The 21,069-nt window shown below is 41.2% G+C and overlaps 1 protein-coding gene and 2 long non-coding RNA genes across 4 annotated transcripts; 2 read left to right on the forward strand and 1 right to left on the reverse strand.

The window, feature by feature from the left end:
• The first annotated feature begins 3,437 nt into the window (after positions 1–3,437).
• LOC306819873 (E3 ubiquitin/ISG15 ligase TRIM25-like) lies at positions 3,438–13,972 on the forward strand. 2 transcript variants are annotated; one of them, XM_079337483.1, is made up of 9 exons: positions 3,438–4,591; positions 5,345–5,440; positions 7,157–7,237; positions 7,333–7,485; positions 7,672–7,831; positions 8,658–8,696; positions 9,635–9,703; positions 10,115–10,192; positions 11,207–13,972. In XM_079337483.1, the coding sequence occupies exons 1-9, from the start codon at positions 3,992–3,994 to the stop codon at positions 11,758–11,760; spliced, it is 1,830 nt and encodes a 609-aa protein (XP_079193609.1). In that variant the 5' UTR covers positions 3,438–3,991; the 3' UTR covers positions 11,761–13,972. The 2 variants fall into 2 exon arrangements, with proteins under 2 accessions (XP_079193609.1, XP_079193610.1); XM_079337484.1 differs by lacking the exon at positions 9,635–9,703.
• Positions 13,973–15,964: 1,992 nt separating this feature from the next.
• LOC306820464 lies at positions 15,965–16,790 on the forward strand. The gene is made up of 3 exons (XR_013778673.1): positions 15,965–16,099; positions 16,232–16,357; positions 16,686–16,790. It is a non-coding gene; the product is annotated as an uncharacterized lncRNA (long non-coding RNA).
• A 2,804-nt stretch (positions 16,791–19,594) lies between these two features.
• Positions 19,595–20,570, reverse strand: LOC306820325. Its single transcript, XR_013778662.1, has 3 exons — positions 20,500–20,570; positions 19,935–20,069; positions 19,595–19,812 (listed from the first exon to the last, which is right to left on the reverse strand). It is a non-coding gene; the product is annotated as an uncharacterized lncRNA (long non-coding RNA).
• Between the last annotated feature and the right edge of the window lie 499 nt (positions 20,571–21,069).

A 21,069-nucleotide genomic window follows, 5' to 3' on the forward strand; every position in this document is an offset into this window, starting at 1 on the left:
GACAGACCTGTGTTTGAAGCTGTGTTTCAGCAAAATGTGATGGATTCTTAAATATTTAATATTTGTTTTAATCCTGAAGAGCTCCAACTAGAATGAAAAAAATAAGATGTGAAAAAAGTCCATGGAAACCCATCTTCTTCTTTATTTACTCATCATCATTTTATTTCCAGATTTTCAAGGGTTTCCACGCCCCAATTGAGAGCTTGTCATGAAATTTTAAGAGCTGGCAAAAATTCCCAAAATGAGAATCAATCATAATTTACACAGACGACAATGTATCACATCCCGCTGAGCCTGGTGTCACCTGTTCTCTATGTCAGAAACGGCAAACCACAGCAAAACTCTTCGCCTCCTTCCTTCCTCTTCAGTGTTCACAGTTTTACAGCTTTAAAAACTCTCTCTCTCTCTCTCTCTCTCTCTCTCTCTCTCTCTCTCTCTCTCTCTCTCTCTCTCTCTCTCCCTCTCTCTCTCAGTTGTTTTCTCTTCCAATCACAGGAAAACTTTTCAGACCACTGATGCTAAATCAGAGGGTCGTGATGAGTACATATTTTTAACGATATGCGTTTGTATTTTCCACTCCCTGGATCCTGTCCCAATGTTAGTATGCATATATAAATGATACAGACAGTCATTTCTCAATATATCCCAGTCTAATCCATGCTAGAGATGTATAGAAAGGAAAATAACATGATGACTTAACAGTACTAGTGAATTAAGTGTCCTTGAGGGAGTATCAATGTGAATCAAAAATAACAGCATCATCAACAGCTGATGTTCTAAATCAGCTTTTCTTGCAATTAATCAAAATATTTTGTTTTCAGGATGTTACTGCTGCTGTCTCACAGGACCCTACACAGTGAAACAGGAACAGGGTGCTGAGGGATGAGTGAGGGCATTTGTTTAGGTCTAAAAAAAAAAAAAAAACAACGCTCTGAAAGTCGCCTAAGCCCTTGCAGAGCAACAGGTCTTTCTCTGCTTGTCTAGACGTCTCATACTGTATCCACTGTGTGCTGTTCTCTGCTCTTTGTCTCTGGAGACCATCACCAAAGAGAGAAAGAGCTTGATACAATTAATTCACCTCAGACCCTCATTGCCACCTTTGTTTATTTGTCCTTTCTCAGCGTTCTCGCCTTACATTCATCCCTCCATCTCTCCCCTCCTCTCTCACTTTCTCTTTCACTGACCAGCTGCTTTCTTTCCTCTCTACTTGAACTACCTGGCTCAGGAAGAACCAGCCCACCCCAAACCCCACCCCTCCGGGTCCCGCAGGTAAACCAGAGATGCCCAGAGCACACCCTGGCGAGGAAAGGCAAAGGATTGCCTTTCAGCCTTGCTAAAAAGGGCCTTTTCTGAAACCGCGAGTACATCACAGTCCTACTTTGAACAAAGGAACGGGAGAGTCAAGGGACCAGACCCCCTTTCAGGGCTTTGTCTGTCCGCTTAGTCAGACAGAGACTTGGATCGCACTCAAGAACTGGGATTGGAGAAACAGGACAGACACACAAGTGAGGAAGTTGAATAATCCAGATCTGCTCATGATTTTACAGCACATTACTCCTGGCTTTCAACTGAAAGATTGTCAGTTTGACCACAATGGAGAACTCTTTTTGTGTGTGGAGATTGTTTTGTCTGTTCATCTCAAAATGCATTTTTTTTCTCATAGCCTTGTATTCTTTTGTCTGTAAAGCACTTTGATCAGCTCATGATGTTTACATTCACTTTTCCTGACTTTTAACAAACATGACTTTTATATCCATATTACAACAAAGTTTAAATCTATGAAAGCTGATCTACAAGTTTATGGTCAGCGTAAAATGCTTGTAGTTGGACAATGGGTTGTATATGTTCTATTTCTTTGCTGTCCTTGTTTCACATGCCAGGAATCACTTCCCAAAACACAGCAATGCAGTAAAGACGACATAGAGCTCTAATCCTGGGTCTCACTGACAACCTGATCTTGCAGAGGTAACCATTTAACTTCAGAGATAGGAAAAGCAACGTGTGTGTGTGCGTGCGTGCATGTGTGTGTGTGTGTGTGTGAGTGCGTGCGTGCATGTGTGTGTGTGTGTGTGTGTGTGTGTGAGTGCGTGCGTGCATGTGTGTGTGTGTGTGTGTGTGTGTGTGTGTGTGAGTGCGTGCGTGCATGTGTGTGTGTGTGTGAGTGCGTGCATGTGTGTGTGTGTGAGTGCGTGCGTGCATGTGTGTGTGTGTGTGTGTGTGAGTGCGTGCGTGCGTGCATGTGTGTGTGTGTGTGTGTGTGTGAGTGCATGCGTGCGTGCGTGTGTGTGTGTGTGGTGTAAAAGGCTCAGAAAGCAAAGCCTGAAAATCTCCCTTTTAAATTTGGATCTCCTGCTGAACCATTGCTGAAACTCAAATGAATATCACTCACACAGCATCTTAATTTTCCTCAATCAAATCATGTAAATTCTCGTCTTTGTTTGTCAGAAACAGAAATTCATTTATATCTGGTGATTACATGTGAAGAATATGGTGACATAATACGATTTTGGGATGTCAGATTTATAAAAGGCGGACCAGGTGACTTTCCATAATGCATGTTATCCTTTCACTACACCCCTTCTCATTCGTGTGTGGTCAAGATCTGTCTCCAGGTTGATGCTCCAGTTGTAAATTAGTGAAGAGTCAAATTGTTCAGGGCTCATCCACACTTTAATTATTATGTTGTGATCTCTCATTATTCCAAAACTGGGAAATCATCCAAAAATTATGACTTAATTAGAAATATTTCTTTTCCTTTGCCATTGTCAAGAATCTGTGCATTTCTCTTCTAGATTAAAGTCTTATTTGAATCCGGCTGTGTCACACAAAATGTGTAAATCTGGTACAGTTAATCACCATATCTGTCAACTAAATTGCCAAATCTAAATGATTAAAGTGATGCAGAACATAAAATGAGTGAGATATACGTTCATGAATGTGGTCCATTAGAGGTTCAGAGAGCAAACACATACTCTAATCCCTTGGCAATCCTTTTTGGCCTGTGACTCTACATTGACTTTACAAAACACTGGGGACCCTCAGGCATACAAAACACACAGCTTATTGTGAAAATTATTTTATATTCAATCATGTCATAGCCTCTTCTGTATTGCAAGTAACACTTTATTTTAGACCCCATCAGCTATGCCATTCCTATAATTTTAGACAGAGGCATAAAGCCAGGAACAGGTTGGTCCGCAAAGTGATGATTTTATTTTTCTCAGTGCAAGAGATATACAGCCAGGTGAGCAGGTATTAACAAGGCTGGAAAATAATGCTGCTGGATGCATGACAAATGGATGAGAGACAGGCAGCGAAACTGCAAGTTTGCTAGTTTGTAACCTGGGTTACAGCTCGCATTAGAAATTGGAGAACACCTCTAACCTTCTGTAACATTGCTGTGGTGTTGAAGGCTGAAAATGGGATCAAAACAAACTTGCTGAGACATCTGTGGAAAAGTTAGTTTGGATGTAAGTTCCCCAAAAATTATATTGCACCTCGTTTAATAGATTTTTTCCCTTCTTTTTTGTTTACACAAGCATGTGTATCAACTTTAAACTGCATTATAAAAACGCACACAGAGTGGTTAATAAAAACCTTGTAAGCGGTAGGCCTATGGCAGTGCAGAATTGATTAAAATGTTAATTCAAATAAACTTCAACAGTGCTCTATTCATTTTATTCAAATACACTAATAAAAAAGCGTGAACTACTGCAGCCTATGTGTACGAGAAACAACAAGAGAGAAACTGTGTTTGGTAAAACTAAAACTTTTAAATTTCTCCTGCTGCCTGTAAGACGGCGTTGAGGGCGTAGACCTTATTTGAGCCTTATGGGACGTATGACATTGCGGAAGAGCTATTCCTGTATCATAACCCCTCCCTCTTCACAACAACACACCCGGGAGAAGAGAAAAAGCTTCAACATCAACAAGCAGAGAGTCAACAGGCGAATTAAAAGTCATCCGAGGTCAGCGGAGATCCACTGCGAAGATGGCCCAAGCCAACATCTCGGTGACGGAGAGCCAGTTCAGGTGTCCCGTCTGCCTGGACATCCTGAAGGACCCGGTATCCACTCCCTGCGGACACACCTACTGCATGTCCTGCATCAACAACTACTGGGACCAGGCTGAATCGGGTCAGTTTAGCTGCCCACAGTGCCGGGAGACGTTCAGCCCTCGGCCGGTGCTCCGGAGGAACACCGTACTCTCCGAGGTCGTCGACAAGCTCAAGCTGACCGAGATGGTCACGGCGCCGGAGCTCTACCTGGGGGGAATCGGGGAGGTTGCGTGTGACTTCTGCCCGGCGGAGAGCAGGTTAAAGGCGGTCAAGTCGTGCCTGGTTTGTTTGGCAAGCTTCTGCGAGGTCCACGTCCTTCCGCACCGGGAGGTCGGCACTCTGCGGCGGCACAAGATGGTGGCCGCGGTTGAGTGTCTGGCGGAGAGGTTGTGTGCTCAGCACCGTCTGGGTCTGGAACCCGCGGGAGGAGGCTCCGAGGCGGAGGCCGCGATGGAGTGGAGCGGGGACTGCCTGCTGTGCGAGGCGGACCAGGAGGAAGTGCACAATGTGGACGCCCAGAGAGCAAGGAGACAGGTGCATCCACACACACCTCTCACATCATTTCGTTTTAACGTGAGGACCGTCGACAAAGTAGTCTCGTAAATTAAACAAAAGTTGTTTTTAAGTGGGCGGGAGGTTAAACTCTAAACATGTGAAAATTACAACAAGGTTTTCCAAATCTTACATCTTTGACCGCAGCTCCACATTTTTTGGAGAAATGTTAGAGTTTTGAGAGTCTTTTTAATACCACTAGTTGTTATGATTATGACAAGAATTACTCCTAACATGTAGGTTAGTTTTAGGGAATAGCGTGGCAATCAGGTCAATTTCTACATATAAATGAATTGAAAACATGACAGAATCTGCCATTAAAACCAGAAATGTGTCCATAATAATATTTGATCACATTGGTATATGTTGAGTGACATTTGAGACATAATGGACACGTTGTTTTTTGCTTTCTACAATTTGGGCCCCCTGGAAGTGAGAATTAGTCTGCGACCAAAGTTGCCCATCACTGATCTAGGATGATTAGTTACCACACTTATAGAGTTCATTCATACCCTATTTTCTTTTTATTAAATGCTATAATTACATTTCTGCAGTGGGTAAATCCTAAAGATCAGGCTAAATCTTTAACACCCTACATGGTTCTTACATGAATTTTTACACACAAAAAAACTACGCCAAAGCTTTCCCCTAATGTGAAAAGATGAGTTTAAGACAATGTAAGGAAAGTGCATATTTTAAGTCTCATTGCCTTATAATTATCTGCTTGTTCTTTAGCTTCAGCTCCAGGAGGCTCAGAGGATAGTTCAGGGCAGGACGAGGACGGGAGAGAGAGAGCTGGAGGAGTTTCAGCAAAGCTTGGAGTCATTGAAGGTAAGACACACACATCACTGTTGTACCTCTTTTTTATTTAATTTAAGTTTTAACTGATGGCACAGTGTCTCCTTATGGAGGCACAATGCTTGTTAAAGCTGTGTGGAAACATCTGGAACATAGTGGCTGTTTTTATTCTTTATTTATAAGAGTTTCAACTTGAAGTAACTTTGATTACTCCAAACCATGTCATATAATATACTCTGTAGTCTGGGTGATCTGTGTGTGTGTTAAGCCAATCAGAAAAAAGAAGGAGGGCCATAGAGTTGGGGTGACTGTGATTGGATCGTTAGCTTCGAAAAATGATTTCATTTATTGATAAGATGAGTAAACGCCCCTAAGTGCAAGATGAGTTGAGAGACACTTGCAAGTTTTACAGGAAGACAAAAAATAAAGTTATTTTGATTTTTAAAAAAAACAACAAAAACACTGATAATGCGTTTTGAAAAGTAGGATTCAAACAGAATTTTTTTTTTCCTCATATCACGAGGAATTTAACATGACCTTCATTTATTATAGAGTAGAAAAAAAGTTTTTTCAGCTATAGTAGAAATGTGTTACCCATGAAGATGGTTCCACAAGTGTAATCATAGATTGAGCAGCAGCCCTAATGTGATCCAGTATACAGTGGATTGTTGTAGTATATGTTCTATGTAAAGTCCATGAGATAAAGTCGGACTGAAATAGACTCCATTTGACATTTACTCAACTGTCCATGTAACACACACACACACACACACACACACACACACACACACACGCACGCACACAAGCACAGAGGAGTTGTTGTATCAGTTTCCACTGCAAAGCTAAATTAAGTTTCAGTTCCTCCACCACTCCTTTCTTCGGTCTTCCAGGAAAGCCTTTTCTCCTCTCTCTCTCTCTCTCTCTCTCTCTCTCTCTCTCTCTCTCTCTCTCTCTCTCTCTCTCTCTCTCTCTCTCTCTCTCTCTCTCTCTCTCTCTCCCCTGAGCGTCCTCCATCTGTACAGCCCTTTTAAAACTGTTTGATAAAAGCCACATTTTCTCTGCTTCTCAAACACATTCTCTTCACATCCTCTGAAGTACAAAATATCTTGTATTTGTTCAATTTTTGTTCAAATAATTTCCTGTAGGAAAAAGTGTCTTCTTTGGCTTTTCTATTTGTGTATCAGACAGAAATGCAATCAGGCAGCGCACTCTGGGACCGTGGTTTGTACAGAGTCGCAACAGATACAGAGCAAAGCAAACCGGTGAAACATGCTGTCGTGTCTTTAATATCTCAGTATACTTGCACAAGCATTATGAGTTCTTATTCCGGTGTGTTGAAGACCCTGTCGCATGTGTCTCTTTGATGAAGAACCTGAAAGGTCTTGTGTTACCGATGCTACATAGCTTACAACAGGGCTCTTTTCCTCTGCTCGGCGAAAGTTAGCATTTAAAACATTTTATTTCAGTGGAAACGCACGACATGTAGTGGAACACAGGATACTAAAAAAGTTCTCATTTTAAAGTCAGGATGCCGTGAGAACTCCACTGGCTCTAATTCCTGTCGTTAGATGTTGGTGTCGTAATAACGCTCTCTAAAGTGTGACACCATCAGATGTTGGTAATGTGATAGAGCTTCGGAGAGCCTGTCGATTTTAAGATTGGAAACAATAGAGATAACTGCACAGTTTTTACTGCGTGCCATGTCAGATTCTGCTGCTCTCTTAAAGTGTGTGCGTTTGTGTGCTTCAGGTGTCGGCGTCAGCTGTCCTGGAGGACAGTGAAGCTCTGTTTGCAGACATGGCTCTTCGCCTGGAGAAGACCAAGGCAGAGGTGAGCAGCAGGGTGCAAAGATGATCAGCATGACTCTGAACAGCAGTCGCACAAGCTTGATGCTTGCATGGAGACCATCTACGTCTGTGTTGTAGGTTCGGGCGAGGCTGGAGGCCAAGGAGCGAGCGGTGGTCGGGAGGGCCGATCGAGACATTGAGATGCTGGAGAAAGACCTCGAGGAGCTGAGGAGGAGAGACGAGGAGATCACTCAGCTCCTGCAAACTGAGGACAATGCCCACTTCTTACAGGTGAGGTCAGGTACGGAAAGGGGAAGTGAAAAAAAAGGTCTCCTAATAGCAAAGATGGGAGCATGGCCAAATGCTCATAATGCAGTATTCCTACACCGTGGTATTGGTACCCGAATTAATGAAAAGATTCGGAGTACTTTTCCACCACTGCACACAAAAAGACCACCGTCTCTCTTATCGACCCAGGCTGCTCCTCTGCTATGCGTTGCTCTCTCTGCTGGTCGGCACTCCCGAGCCCTCAGCCTGCCCACAGAGGCCTTCAGCGGCGCCAGGAGAGCGTTGTGCCACCTTCGCAGCAGGATGGAGGAGGTCTGCAGGGAGGAGGTGGACAAGGTCAGCCGAGCAGGTACTATTTCCGCGTATAAACTACAGTCGATGAAGAGGTCGGCACGAGTGCAGTAACCGAAGCTGAGAAAAAGGGCTCTTGAAAGGAGCATAACTTTAAAAAAAAAAAAGAGGCTTTGTTACGTTTTTGATTATTTTCACTACTTCACCTTACAAAGAGAGAGAGAGACCTTTCCTCCCCTCTGCAACTTCTGCGTTTTTAGACACTCACTGTGGAACACTGCAAATCACCGATACGGGGTCAAAGTGAAATCAGACCGAGCTTTTCTAAAGACCTCAATTACTGGATGTGCCCTGCATATGACTTTCAGGATGCACAAACAGGCAGTGTCACCGAAATGTCACTGAGTTCCTCAGACAGCAGAAGTTAGCAGCGATGGATATAAAAATCAACACAGAAGCAACTTTTTGTTTTCTGAGCTCATTTTGGAGGTGATCATGTCAAATCACTGTGCAATAAGCAGGCTATATCTGTATCTACAAACACACACTCGCACACACACACACACACACACACACACACATACACACACACTTGTTTGTATTGCATTGGGGGAACTCTCTCTGGACATTTTTTAATCGGCTGACATGCATTTTGCTCCAAACGGCCTTCAGCAGCGTTACATGGTCCGTTTCAGCATCAGCATCTGTTTCATTGCTCTTTCAGCTTTTTGCTGGCAATACATTGACTGTCGATAAGTTTCTAACACAACCCCACTTTATAAATATCAACTTTCCATGAAAGTACAAATAAACAAGTGGCACACTCTTACACACAAGCTGTATGTGTGATTTTTTTTTTTATTTTTTTTTTTTACTCCTTCCAGTTAATGAGAACTACGTACCAGGTGCAGAGTGTGTAAAAGGTAAGCATGAGAAACATGATACACACACACACATACACACACACACACACACACACACACAATCGCTCAACCTCTGTGACAGTGTCACGTCTAAAGGGACCCAATTTTACCCGGCTGCAGGTTTTGACATGACACTTAACACTGCAAGAGACAGTGGGCATGTTAATTATTGAGGCTGCAGCAGTCAGAGCCACATCTCTAACAACACACTCCGGCTCATATCCAGCTCTGCTCCGTTCAGTCCACTTTACTTTAATTGGAAGCAATCAATTCCAGTCCAAGTGTAAAAGTTTAAATAAATGAGTTCTACACAGAGGATCCGGTTAAAGCGACTTACAATGAGTGGTTATATACAAACTGTTCTGTGTTCTATTAAGGTCAATTTTTTTTTCAGCTTTGCTTTACGCTATTAGCTTGACCTCAGACCTCCCAGGGAGTCATCCTCATTTTCCAAGAATCAGTGTACAGCTGCTCAGGGCTGTTTCCTAGTGGAAGTGTCAGTGGGGTCATAAGATCATTGTTTGGCATCTTAAAATATTGACAAAAATAAAAACAATTCTTTTTAAGGTTTCCTTAACTTGTAATATTAAGACACTGAGCTGGGAAACACAGGAAACTAAAACCAGTGAAGCTCTTTCCATTACTCACCAAGCTATCGGCTTGCTGGTGTTTGTCTGGAGATTTACAATGTCCAACAATTCATCCTCAACTCTGAAATGTTAGACAAGATCGTAGTTTACTCTTAGTTCAACTTCAACTTCTCCTTGCTTCAACTGCGACATCTTAACTTTTTCTTTGTGACCATGCTACGTTAGCTTTTAGCTCAAGTACATCTTCACTAAGATGCTTCATGCAAACACGCCAGATTGATGAATTATTTCTTGTTTAATTTTGTAAATATCCACAAAACACCGTTCATATCCATTGTATTTGGGAAGGTGGCAAAAATCTTGGTGCAGAGAACTCAAAACCACAGCAGATGCCACCGGGTCAGCAGAGTGCAGGGGGTAAGTGTGCGAATGTGGGGCTTTTTATGGTCCTTTTAGGTGAACTTATCTTTGAGAAAAAACTACTGACTAACTACTGAACTATACTAACTTACCACTGCACCAATTTCCACTGAGGTTGTGTACTTTTCCACAAAATAACCCAAAATAACTTTTTTTGTTGTTGTTTTTTACTAATGCATGGACGGAGTTTGTGGATTCATTATTCTCCTGGCTCTTCTCTTTATGTTTGTCCTCTGTCTGTCACTTCGATTTATTCTTGGTGTTTAGCCAATCATACATTTATTTATCACTTTTTCATTTGTCACTCTCCTGCTCCTCCACCTCCATTCAATTCATGTGTTCAGTTTTTATAATGTGAATCAAAGTAGTAACGTTTCTCTGTGTCTTTCTTTTTGTGTCCCTTATCAGCAACGCCGGCGACTTTCCCTCTGTCCTCTTTGTCTCTGCAGCCGGCTGATCAGAGGATGAGAGCAGTTTTCCTCAGGTGTAAGTACCTTTGCTGAGCTCTCTCTCTCTCTCTCTCTCTCGCTCTCTCGCTCTCTCGCTCTCTCTCTCTCTTTCAATAAGATCAACCTGCATATCACTCCCCATCTTATTCTCTCTGACCTCTTTTCCTTTGCCCTTTTCCGCCCTGGTCATTCTTTTTTTTTTTCTTTTTTTTTTTTCAATGCTTCACAATATAATGAAAAAGTCCTCCAAGGGAAATCTGAGAGCCCAGTGTGGACGCTCATCAATGATTAACTGTAATCATACTGTATTTATGACATCCAAGTCTGTTAAGACCAGCGCTTTGTCTCAACAGAAACGACTGAGCAGGCTGGTTGACAACATACAATCACCTTGTCAAGCTTTAATAATTCATTTGGCCCGCGGAAGATTAAGTCTGCGTGTGTTATTCATCCTGGCTCTGCCAAAATGTCAACGGAAACATATGACTCCTTAACATCTATTGGTCAGCTTCTGGAAACTCCTGTGACGCTAAGTTATAGAGCTGCAGAGATCGTGGATCAGGCTCTGGTGATGCTGCTGCTCACCGGGGCATCAGGAGATCATAATAGATACCACAATCCAGCCTGTGGAAAAACCAGGACTTACAGTTAAGGATAGTGACTTGTCTTTCAAAAAGTGGAAACTTGATGAACCTAGAATTGGATGGATTCAAAACGTGTGTCATTTAAAAGTATGAAGGATTCTTCACCTCTCTCTTTTGATCTATTACTTTAGCATGAATCATCTTTGATGGTGGTTTGCAATAATGTTCTTTTTATTTTTTTTAACCATTTAAGTTTGGGTGCACATTATGTGGAATGACGGAGTAAGGCTGCCCTCTCTCTCCCCGATTTCCAACGCTACCCACTTTCTCTCCCTCTATCCAAATAAAGGCATAAAAGCCCGAAAATAAATCTTAAAAAAAAAAAAAAAAAAGATGCTGGTACCCTGGTTACACATCACACATTTTTCTTTGATTCTAACCTATCCTTTTGGTTCCCTATCCTCCAGGTTCCAGTCGTCTGTCCTTGGACCCTGACACAGCCCATCCAACTCTGGTTCTTTTGGAGGGGCCTCAGGGTGCCCACTGTGGTGAGGAGCCCCAATCATACCCCCCTCACCCTCAGCGCTTTGATTCAGTGGCTCAGGTCCTGTGCAGGGAGGGCCAGTTTGGCGATGCCAGCTACTGGGAGGTGGAGTGGAGGGGTGGGGGATGGGTCGACATCGGCGTCACCTACAAAGGCATCGGACGTAAAGGTGGAGGGAAACCCTGCCTGCTGGGGCGCAATGAGAACTCTTGGCGGCTGAGGTGTACACACGCTGGGTACGCTGCCTGGCACGATAACCGCAAGACCACAGTGGCTGCACCGCCCTGCCCGAGGATCGGCGTGTTCCTGGAGCGGCAGAAAGGAACGCTGTCTTTTTACAGCGTGTCAGACACAATAGTCCTCCTGCACACATTCCGTTGCCCGTTCTATCAGCCGCTCTACCCGGCCTTCCGCCTTGACCTGGACACCACCCTGCTCATCTGTCCCCATGACAGAAGCAATGGAAGCCCTACCTAACCTTGCCCCATCTTCATTTTGTAACTAAAGTATGGCAGGAGAGGGCTGTTTTGTCTCTGCCCAGGAAAAATAAACTTGAGGGCTCCGCCTGGGTCAGCTGAATCCGATTTGGTTGGTCCAAAAAAAAAAAAAAAAAAGGAGCTATTCATTCTATTTTTTTAATCTTTTTTTCCGTACAAAACTTTTTTATCAGCCTACATTGGTGTCTGTTTGTTTTTTGTTTTTTTCCAGAATCTCCTCCTCCTTCCTTTTGGTTTCATTATTGTCATTTTAATTTATATTATGTAATCAAGGTGAAGGATTTAGCCAGCTTGGGAGCTTAAGTTAGCAGCAGCTCGGCTAGCAGCTCACAAAGCTTCAATGAAGAATGTCAGAGAAACTGTTTTTATACATCTGTTTGTGGCCAGTTTTACATCTGGGGTTGTGTCTTACTTCAAACAATAACATCAGTGATCAACAATGTCGGGTTCAGAACATAAAAACCAGGTACTGTAGAGCATCTACAAGCTAACAGCAGCCCAGCTAGCAGCCTCCCCCCAAAAAACTTCTTGTGACCTCTGAGCATTGAGTTTCTTTGTTTGATGTTACAGCATGTTGGAAACACTAAAGCCTGTTTTTATGAAAGAAAGGCTTAAAACAGAAATTTAGATTGAACTGATAAAACTCAAATCATTCAGGGTCTTCTAAGTTTATAATAGGAATGGTCAACATCTAGAAGGCAGCCCAAATATGCATGAGATATAACAGGAAACTTTTCATTTTTCACAAGAGACTACTTTCTTTGTCTCTCTCTTTCAAATCCTCACTGTCAGGCTGAGCTTTACAACGCACACTGTAGTTACAATTTAAAACACTGTACTTTTTTTTCACGAAACTAACAATTGTTATATTGTAGAAATGCACAGGCGTCAGAATATCTTTAGACTTTAAAAAGGTCAAATGTCTACACTGAAATGCTGTGAACAACATATCTTGAGAAATTAAAAAAAAAAAAGTATTTTCCCCTTTTTGTGTTTCACATAGTTTACTTTGAGGGCCATTTTAATTACCAGAGGAAGGATTTATATTTATGACGGGATAGATATTAAGTACCTGATACTACTTGAATACTTAAAGCAAGATCATTTTTTGTATCATTTTCACTGACATGAGACTTAGGAAACTTAGCTGAGTTTCTCTGACTGAAAACATGAGCTCAGCTTCAGATCAATTTAGGCGAAATAAAGGCCATATGTAGCAAACGATTTTCTTTAAGTGAGCTGTGTTTTTGTGTTTATCTGTTTTTGTAAGTGTACGTGGGTATTATCTTTAATGTCGGTGAGTGTAAAAAAGAACAGATATTTGTCAGGTCTTTGTGCGCAGTTGCTGCTGCTGCTGATCTAGAGGTATCGATCTGCTGAATTGGCAAAAAAAAATAAAGGAAAAACATTCTGAAATGATCAAACCTTTCACACTTTTATCAATTTTCACATCTATGTCAGTATGAAATTAACCATTAGTTAATTAACTTATTACATTACATATTAAACTTGCAACCAAAAGGGCACGTACACAATAATTTACAAGAGCATTTGCCAATCAAAGCCTCACAACAACCTGGAAACCTACAGTATGGTGGATCATTCAGAACATACATACTGGTATTTTCTATGCATGCTTCCAAAGCCATTAAGTTGCTATCCAATGATCATATATTAACAAATCAACTTGTATTTTTGATAATTTCCATGTCCTAAAAGGTGAATTGATGCAACTTTTTAGCATCAAGCATGGGAGCGTTGAGGATAAAACATATCAAAATAAGTAGCAAGAAAATGTTGAATCAATCCGCCACTGTGTCCCTGAGACCTGTTTCACATGAAAACGGTTTGATTGTAGCATCAGTGGGTAAACTCCCTCTTCGTTCTGATTGAATGCCATACAGTTGCCACAGTTGTTCTTCGATCATTGCATCGCTTTTAATCATTTGAGGAAACTTTTTTTAAATTTAAACAAAGTGCATTATTCCTCAAGCTGTGGGTTTGTAACATGAACTGACTGGCCCATGCTGATCTTTATGTGTATTTGTCCTGTGGCTTCTTTCTTCCTGTCGACTCGCTGTACTTGAGTTAATGTGATTGTTGAATATGTTGTAATTGTCTGAGTGTTGCTTTTTTCCAAGATGAGGTCATGCCAACTTGACTTCCAATAAATTAATTTGTGGGAATCTAAATCAGCAGTCTGCTGTTTTTTAAATATTAACACATTTTAACACTTAATTAATTGTTCCTGCCAGTAAGGACAGCTTTTATTTTGCACTGCCTTGAAGTTATTCTCATTAAACAAATTTTTTCATGAATATATTTATTAGGCAATTGTAGCTTTAATTGGATATAGAACAGAGAGATAGGAGAGAGATAGGAAACAATTAGAGAAGAGAGTGGGAGGTAGACATACAGCAAAGGGCAGAAGTCGGACAAACGTGCTTCTTTCATTGAGCACCTTTCACTTATTTTTACAGTCTATGGTCCCGTCCATTATTTTTACAGTCTATGCCTCAGACATATTTATTTTATGTTTAAATTGGGGGAGGGGAGAGAGAAGCGGAGAGGTGCCGGGGAACATGAAACGTCATCAAGATGCGACCACAACAACCCTGGCGCGTCTACGGGCGCGGAATGAAAATACACAACAGTAAGTTTTAGTTAACGCTCGCCGTTCTTTCTTTTGCTTATGCCATTGTTAATATATATTGATTTATTGACTTATGGTTAAAAGGTAGGAAGAGAACTAGCGTTACATAATTTTGTTTAATTGTAAAATTAGGCCGATACTATTGCGTCTTGCTAATTGTAGCTAGCTTCAGTACATTAACGTTAGTAGCAATGGCCAATGTTTTGCTAAATTGGTCAGTAATTGATCCATATATTTCAGCAGATGGACAAAGAGAGCTTATGAGGATCTTCAAAAAGACCTTGAAAACGGTAGCGACTGTTTTTATTCTGGTTTAACGGTAATGGTAGCACGTTCATGCTGACTTTAACATTCGACTCCATGGAAAAGGACAGTTTATGTTGCACGGAGAGAATGTGGTAATTAAGAGGCAATAGTGTAATAAGTATTGCTTTTATCTTTAATGTCCAATTTGTTAATTCCGTAAGAAATATTGTTTTTTTGCAGATGTCATGGTTTCGGGTGATCTAAGTTCAGCCTCAGGTGTGTACTTGAATATCTGCCAATGCTAAATGAAAGAATGTATTTATTTTGTCTTGTGATTACATGTCCAACCTATATAAGCTTGTGCACTATGTGTTTGCTAATGCATGTTCAGCTTTTTTTAGTGTTATGTCTTATTTTGCAGATGTACTCCTAAAACTGATGTGGGCGATGATGAAAGTGGCACCTGTATGTCTCCCGATACTGAATCTATGGACCTTTTTTTTAACTTGTGTTTTGCAATTAAGTATTTAACCGGTATATGGTTGTGTAGTATGTGTGCACCATTTCATGGTTACAATTTTAGTCTAATACATATATATAATAATGAATTCCCTGAAACTGATGTGGGTAGGAGTCTTGCAGATCAGGTAAAGCCTTGACCTTCATTATGGTCTTATTAGTGTCACGGACATTAGTTAGTACACAATGGAAAACGTGCAGTATAGATATTTTCTCCAAATGTGTTCATAGGATATCCATCCTAAGACATCCAGCTCAGGTGAACTGGAGACAGGGAGCGCGAGAAAGGAAAGCCAGTGCAGGTCACAGGTGGATGTAAATTCAGGGTCACCTGCAATTATAGGCAGAGCTGTAAGCCAAGGGCTGTCACCATGTGCACCTATAGGTGAAAGGAGAGCAGTGGAGGGAGGTGAAGAGCTATTTGTAGGTTCTGCAAAGATGTTTCTCCCTGAATCATCCAGCATGACTCCTATTTTACCATCATGTAAATAATGTTTTTTTGTTAGATTTATCATTAGACATATTTTTAAGCAGAGGTTGAGTTAAACCAAAGAGAGAATCAAAGTTGTCATACTTCAGGGGTAGAAACTGACTACAGCTCCTGGAGATAGCCTTGCATGGTTTAGATATGACTGCTCTACAAACGTAACAGGAGTGATTGGAGCACCAAGTGGCAGCTGTTTGATAATGTGTGTTTTTATCCCCAAGTGTGTCTTCCACGTGTTCCATATGTGGACAAGGCTTTAATTAAATACGATGAAGAAAACCTACTCGGTGAAGGAACATTTTGCAAGGTATATCAAGATTCTTTCCATTGTACTCCGGCAGCTGTTAAAAGGATAGTATTTGGCTCTGCAGGATGAGAGGACGACGACATCCAACATGAAATAAACGTGTCCTTGTAAGAACTTTTTTTTATTTGATAGTGCTGTGTGTTTGCAAAAGTTTTATAATGATACATTTATCATTCTATTTATTAATGTTGTAAAACAATGTGACGCTACATTGTGTTCTTTGTCTTGTATTTTATCAGGAGGCTGTCTCATCCCAACATTGTCAGACTCATGGCAGCAGCCCGCAGTGAGACCTGCTTTTTATTGGCAAATACATTCACGGAGCCACCCTGGAAGCAGTGCTTCATACAGACTGCTTTGTAAAGGTGCCATTACTCTTTCTCTTATGTCTGCATTAACAATGTTTAGGTGTGTCTGTGGAGGGGGCTTACTTACCCATAATAAGGGATTTGTCTGCTGCCACAGAAGCATTTTATTTGCTAGAGCTGTATCTGTGCCTTTTTTTTTCCTTTTTTACTGCACTTCCACCTATGGATAATTTGGAAGTTGACGTTCTTGTCAATACGTGTACATTTATTTCGGAAGAGATGCAGGACATAGTTACGATTTCTGCACACTTGACCCCATGTTTCATTTAAGCATCATTTTCACTATTTCTTTAGTTTACATATATTTTACTTTTTGTCTTGTTAGCTCGAAGGACATGATGCCAGTTTCATATCATTGGACCTTTCGATGGCTGTTGAGTATATCCATGCACAAAGAATCATTCACCAAGACTTAAAGCCAGCAAATGTCATGGTAAGCTACCTGTCTTGAATTACAGTTTTTCTCCCTCATTTTGTTAATTTTCCCAGTTCACAACTGAAATCACTGCACATCAACAAAAAAGTTAAAAGTGCATCCTATCTGAATTCCCATAAACATTGGACACTATGGGTGATGGAGGACTGTAATTAGTATGAGAATTATATATGATTGGTCAAAACCACGTGGCTGCAACAGACAGTTATAAAATCGGTGAGATTTTGGACAACCTAACCTTAAAGAGCATATTGCAGGTTAAAAATGTTTTTTAATTAATATTTTATATAGTCTGTTAATGGCTGTAAAATAAGTAGGTTATTTTTTTAATATGTTCTACAACACATAAGTGCTCTAATTTAGAGGAGAAAGTGGCTGTTTTAGCATAGCCGTTTAGAACGCGCTTTTTTTTCCAACAACGCGTCATATGACGTAACGTAAGGGAGTCCCGTTCTCTGACTCTGCTTTGATCGGCTTTATGCGTATGTGTATGAATGAATGAATGAAGCCTTTATTGCCCCTGGGGGAACTTGTATTGCACCGAGAGCATGAAACACTTTATAAACAAACACTTAGAAAGCAGCACAAAAGAATTAAAGCACAAAAAACAGGCTAAAACAGGATTAAAGAGGTGTAATGATACGTGGTAGTGAGGGAGAATAGACAGGATGCCTCCCTGCCATAGTTTGTAATTTGCGCGGCGCACATTCGGGTGCATAGTGTAAGTGGCTTGATTATTCAAAGTGTTTTTTGGTGAATTATTCCCACAACCTCAGAAACGATCGAACAGACACGTTGAATATTTCGGCATTAGACACAAAAACGTTTCCTTATTAATTTAAATCTCTAGGTGTTTAACATCAAATATTATATACGCAGACAAGCATTTAATGATTTGATCTGCTGGAATCCTCTGTTATATTCTCTAGTTTGTGCGTAATAGACACCGGACAGTCTGTATTAATATATGTAGTCATACGATTTATTATAAATCCAACTCTGTTGCGTGTGTGTGTGTGTGTGTGTGTGTGTGTGTGTGTGTGTGTGTGTGTGTGTGTGTGTGTGTGTGTGTGTGTGTGTGTGTGTGTGTGTGTGTGTGTGTGTGTGTGTGTGTGTGTGTGTGTGTGTGTGTGTGTGTGTGTGTGTGTGTGTGTGTGTGTGTGTGTGTGTGTGTGTGTGTGTGTGTGTGTGTGTGTGTGTGTGTGTGTGTGTGTGTGTGTGTGTGTGTGTGTGTGTGTGTGTGTGTGTGTAGTGGGGAAAGACGGAACGCGCGGTTTGGAAACAAACAGAAACACAAGCTTTACGTCTGTCGGTCCTCTATTCCATTAAAACTTTAAACTTTTTGTAGTAGCCTAATATATGTGCACGTATTAAACTGTGGAGTGTGTGCGCTGTTGTGCATGTTTGTGTGGATTACGTGCGCTGTGAACTCACGTCAGGAGCATCCTGCACCATACACTGTATTTTCTATAACAACGTGAGCACTGGGCTGCATCAGGAATAAACAATAAAGACATAGTGCTGCATTTGCACAGGCCGTGTAATCGGGTTTTATGTCTGTCTCTCTCTCTCTCTCTCTCTCTCGCGCGCACAGCGCGGCACCGTAATACGTTGTACAGATTTGCCGTTTTTACGAGCAACTCCCATACAATGTAAAGGGGAATGATCGGCACTTGCACCTTCTACAAATTGTTTTTTAATTGATTGAATGTGATTACAAACTTTACATATGCTGATGTGTACACAGCACTCGCCCATATATGACGAGCTGACACCTGTCACTCAGCAGGACGCCTGCTCCGGGTCTCTCCTCACACCACAGCTTCTCTCCTGAGGCCGTTATTCCTCTAATCCTGCCTGTTTCTGCTCTCTATCACATCTAACAAGTTCAGAATAATAAGCCAGTGGACCATTATATGTAAAGGAATACATATTTTCTTCCTATTTATTGACGGGAGTGACACTCGGATCCATGCTTTTCTATGTTAAACAGACGGGGATTCAGCGGGACTCCCTTACGTTACGTCACAGCCGAATGCGGAAGTAAAAAGCAAAGACGTGCGAACACGTACTAAAACGTCTCCAGGAGACCCTGTGGGTTATTAATTTCAGAATTTCTTTAAAAACAGCATTATTAACGTATTTTTCTATGATTAGTTAAATTTTGTCTTTAACCTGCAATATGCTCTTTAAAAGATTTGTATTTCAATATCTTACAGGGTCACTACCCATCTAAGAAGGCAATCCTGACGGACTGGGGCCTGGCAAACATTAGAGACTGTGATGATTCGTCAAGGCAGTAGGTTCACTGCACAGGCTGTAGGGCCAACTGGTGGCACGTATCTTTACATGGCTCCCGAATGCATTCTACACTTTGAAGAGGCCTCCTTGCAGACAGACATGTGGTCCATGGGAGCTACATATCTGGAGCTCCTCACTGGGTCTGTTCCATGGAAGGTCAAGAAACGACGAGCTGGTTGCACTAATGGCTGCCAAAACCCCACCACATGCACATCTCAGTGAGAGGTACAGTTTTCTTTGTGGGTTGGTAAGCTATGACCCCTCCTCAAGGCCTACCGCATCTGATGTTGTAAGTCAGGAGTTGAGCTGATATGGCTACAGCTGGTAATCAAGCATAAGTTGGGGTTCAACTGTACATTTTTACCACTGTGCTAATATGTTGTATTCTGCCGTTTATGAAGCACTGAAATACTTTTCTTACAGTTGAAAACCGACAAGTTGAAAATTATCAAGAAATCAAAATGTAGGTTAGGACCTTTGAAACATGGAAAATAAAGTTTAACTTTTTCTGAACACTAAACTTCCAATACTGTGAGAATGTTAAAATAAAAACATTGCCAGTTATTTGCATCTTTTTATTTCTCAAAAGGTATTGAATATACTCCAGCTGATAGCCCTGTTGCTTGTCTTAGCCAAAGGAAGACTGGTGAGGTGTTTTAAAGATGTCGCTTGCTCACTCTCCTCCCATCCTTTGTCTGATGAGAACTTTGTACATCTCATTTGCATCTGCAAATGTGCAGGGTGTAGGATTTGCATTCCTATTCAGGGCACTGGTGAATTCTTGGACGATCGTGAGGTATGCTGCAAGACAACCATCTGCTGTGTTTGGAAAATGACTGCTTTCCAAAATGGCATGGCACGTGTCTCGGAACTCCTGGTTTGCCACCATTGATGGTTCATCTTTCTCACTGACAAGTTCTTTAGTGTAGTCGAGGAGGTCTGTGTCAACTGGGCACAGCATGTCAGCAAAACCTGCAATTGGGAGAGAAAAATTGGAAAGATTTTCCATTAGAATGACAAGTAAATCAATAATTGCAAAGCTGTTTCAGAGCATGCATATAAAGCAGTTCACCATGACCTACAATGCTTTAAGCTGAAGCTTCAATGTCTTTCCTGCATGTAAATTTAACATGAAATGTTTTAAGTAGGTTTACGGATTTAGTAATATGAAATTAAAAAGATAAGTAGCCAACACTAAAACAAACAAATTTCAGTATTTGTTCCTAACATGTGTCGGTCTGATGCAATGGTGTGATTACATTGGCAAATTACATGTTTTGTTCCATTAGAACAAAGTTAATTAAAGATTATCAACCTTTGTTGCAACTTGCAAGTAACATACCAGGAGGTGTAGAGAAATACATATGAATATCTATTTAAGTTTTGTTTTATTAAGGCTTACCTCCACAGCTTTGCAGATTTCAGTGAGAGGTCGCTGGGGGTCTCTCCGCCTCAATCCCAGAACTTTCAAAAATCCTTCTCAGGTGTCTCACTATTGGGTCACAAACCAACCACAGTACAGGCTTTCCTTATAAAAACACATGCAATGTATCCTGTCCACAAGGAAAAGACTTTTGTAATTACATTACATTGTAAAGACAATGTGCATATCAGAGATGTGCCATGTCAATGGTATCTGATACAACAACACATTTCTCAAAATGCAGGCCTACTGATTTCATGTCCAGATGAAGCCAATACAGAGCTGATTTCCTTCTGTTTCAAGCCATTTTCGAATAATATCATAGCATCTACAAAACGTTAAGTGTGACAACCATAGGTTGAATGATATTCTAACACCTGTACTGATGCAAAATAGCTAGCCAGTGGAATTATGGAAATTTCTGGGTGTGAACATTCTACTAAAGAGGTACTAACTTTATTCAGCTAAAACTCAGGTACACAGTCTCATAAGTATATTGATGATTGTGGATCCTCCTTTCACTCATGCTGTCAGTTGACATCTTGCACC

This window comes from Symphodus melops, assembly GCF_947650265.1.
Source record: "Symphodus melops genome assembly, chromosome: 2".
In the NCBI taxonomy this organism is placed as follows: Eukaryota; Metazoa; Chordata; class Actinopteri; order Labriformes; family Labridae; genus Symphodus; species Symphodus melops.